The sequence below is a fragment of the Lottia gigantea genome, assembly GCF_000327385.1.
Source record: "Lottia gigantea unplaced genomic scaffold LOTGIsca_3, whole genome shotgun sequence".
Lineage (NCBI taxonomy): Eukaryota > Metazoa > Mollusca > Gastropoda > Lottiidae > Lottia > Lottia gigantea.
Window position 1 is genome coordinate 5881064 of NW_008708986.1, and position 1600 is coordinate 5882663.

Consider the following 1600-nt stretch of genomic DNA (forward strand, 5'->3'; position numbering starts at 1 on the left):
CTGATAGTTTATACATTTCGTCTAGCAATTGGGATAAATTAAATGAAGCTGGGTTGGTGTCCGAAAATGATTTTTGTAAAGGAAAGAATGATTACGATGATGGTGGAATTATATATGGTTTATATTTAGCGCCAAAAGTTAAATATAATATCATTCTAACTTCCGACGGTATTCTAAAAGAAAAGAAAACGTTTAAGGGTTACTCTTATGATAGCTGTCGAATATTACATTCAGTTAGCTAGTGGACATGATGTGAAGAATGAATTTAAGAAACCATGGAAAAAAGTTTCACCAATGGAGTAGTTATTCCAAAGGATGATGATAAACAAATGAAAGTTTTCAGAAGTTATCTGAATCTCGTTAAGAGAAAAGCACCGGACGATGAAGGAATTGTGTTTCCTTATGGTGATAAAGATGAATTGAGTTTGGATGAAAACTATGAATTTGATGATTTCGATTATCTAACTATTCAAGAGAATGAAGAGTGTTTAATTACTCAATAAATTTAATTTTTTTGTTTTAAATGAAGTTGAATTACAATTTCCTCGTTACCAAAATCTATAAACCTATTTTTACCATCTTTGATTTCCAGATTTATATCTTTAATCATAAAGGAATTAAGTGGTAAATATGTCGTTTTAAATGGTTTCTCTATAATTCTATATCCTATCGGTACAGTGAATGTTGGAAGACTGTAAATAATCTGACGTTGGTATATATTGAAAAATCCACCGTTTATCAAATTGCAATGTATATTTATCACATCGATATCATTCTCGATATTAGCTTTGTGTGGTGCTAAAGTGGATTGCGTGTATATTTGTTTATCAAATCCTAGTAACGTATTCAATGAATTTTCTACGTTGAAATCAACTTGACTATTATTTCTTAATATCAATTTTATTTTGTTCAAATTCAAATTACCTTCGAATTCAATATTGTTTTTACCATTTGCACTTCCTCCATATTCAGATAGGTATTCGTTAATGGCTACGTATTCGTAGCTTCCTGGTAGTAAACGTATGGTTTTGAATTTAATTTGGTTATTTTTTTCGTTGATATTTCTAATGGAATTGTAAACAGAGAAATACTTTAATCCCAATTCATATTCTTGATTGCGATTGAGTTCGTACTCATAATCTAGAGACAATTTAATGTCTGATTTATTTGAGGTATGACAAATAGTTGTTCTTTATGTGACATTTTTAATTACGCTTTTATAATCAGTTTTATCTATAATACCTTTCTCTAGTTGTCTTTTTAATATACAATTTACTTCATTATATTGTCTGTGTGATCGATGTCCTTCCTTCATTGCCGCTAATATTATTTGTAAGTAGTTCCTCGTTGTTGTCGGATAAAAACGTTATACCTTGTCCAGTTACCATATCTTCGAATTCGTCTATTTCTTGTATGATTGGATTGTTGTCTTCAGCATAATCATCTACTACGTCAACTTCGTATGTACTAAATACTAGTAGTATGCTACTAAATCCTTGTAATCGGCAATATCAAAATCCCCGGCATTCATTAAATCTATTAATCCTTTTGTTAATGTACATATAAAGCCTTTTGTATCGATTTTGAATATAGGGAAATT

The 1600-nt window shown here is 29.8% G+C and overlaps 1 protein-coding gene across 1 annotated transcript in view; it reads right to left on the reverse strand.

Moving 5' to 3' along the window:
* The window catches only part of LOTGIDRAFT_153506 (hypothetical protein), a gene marked incomplete at both ends in the record, with an annotated part of 1647 nt that extends 332 nt beyond the window's left edge, over window positions 1-1315 (reverse strand). The window contains 2 exons of the mRNA XM_009057386.1: window positions 577-1140; window positions 1243-1315. Coding sequence (XP_009055634.1) covers window positions 577-1140; window positions 1243-1315 — 637 coding nt within the window. The remainder of the gene's footprint in view (window positions 1-576; window positions 1141-1242) is intronic.
* Between the last annotated feature and the right edge of the window lie 285 nt (window positions 1316-1600).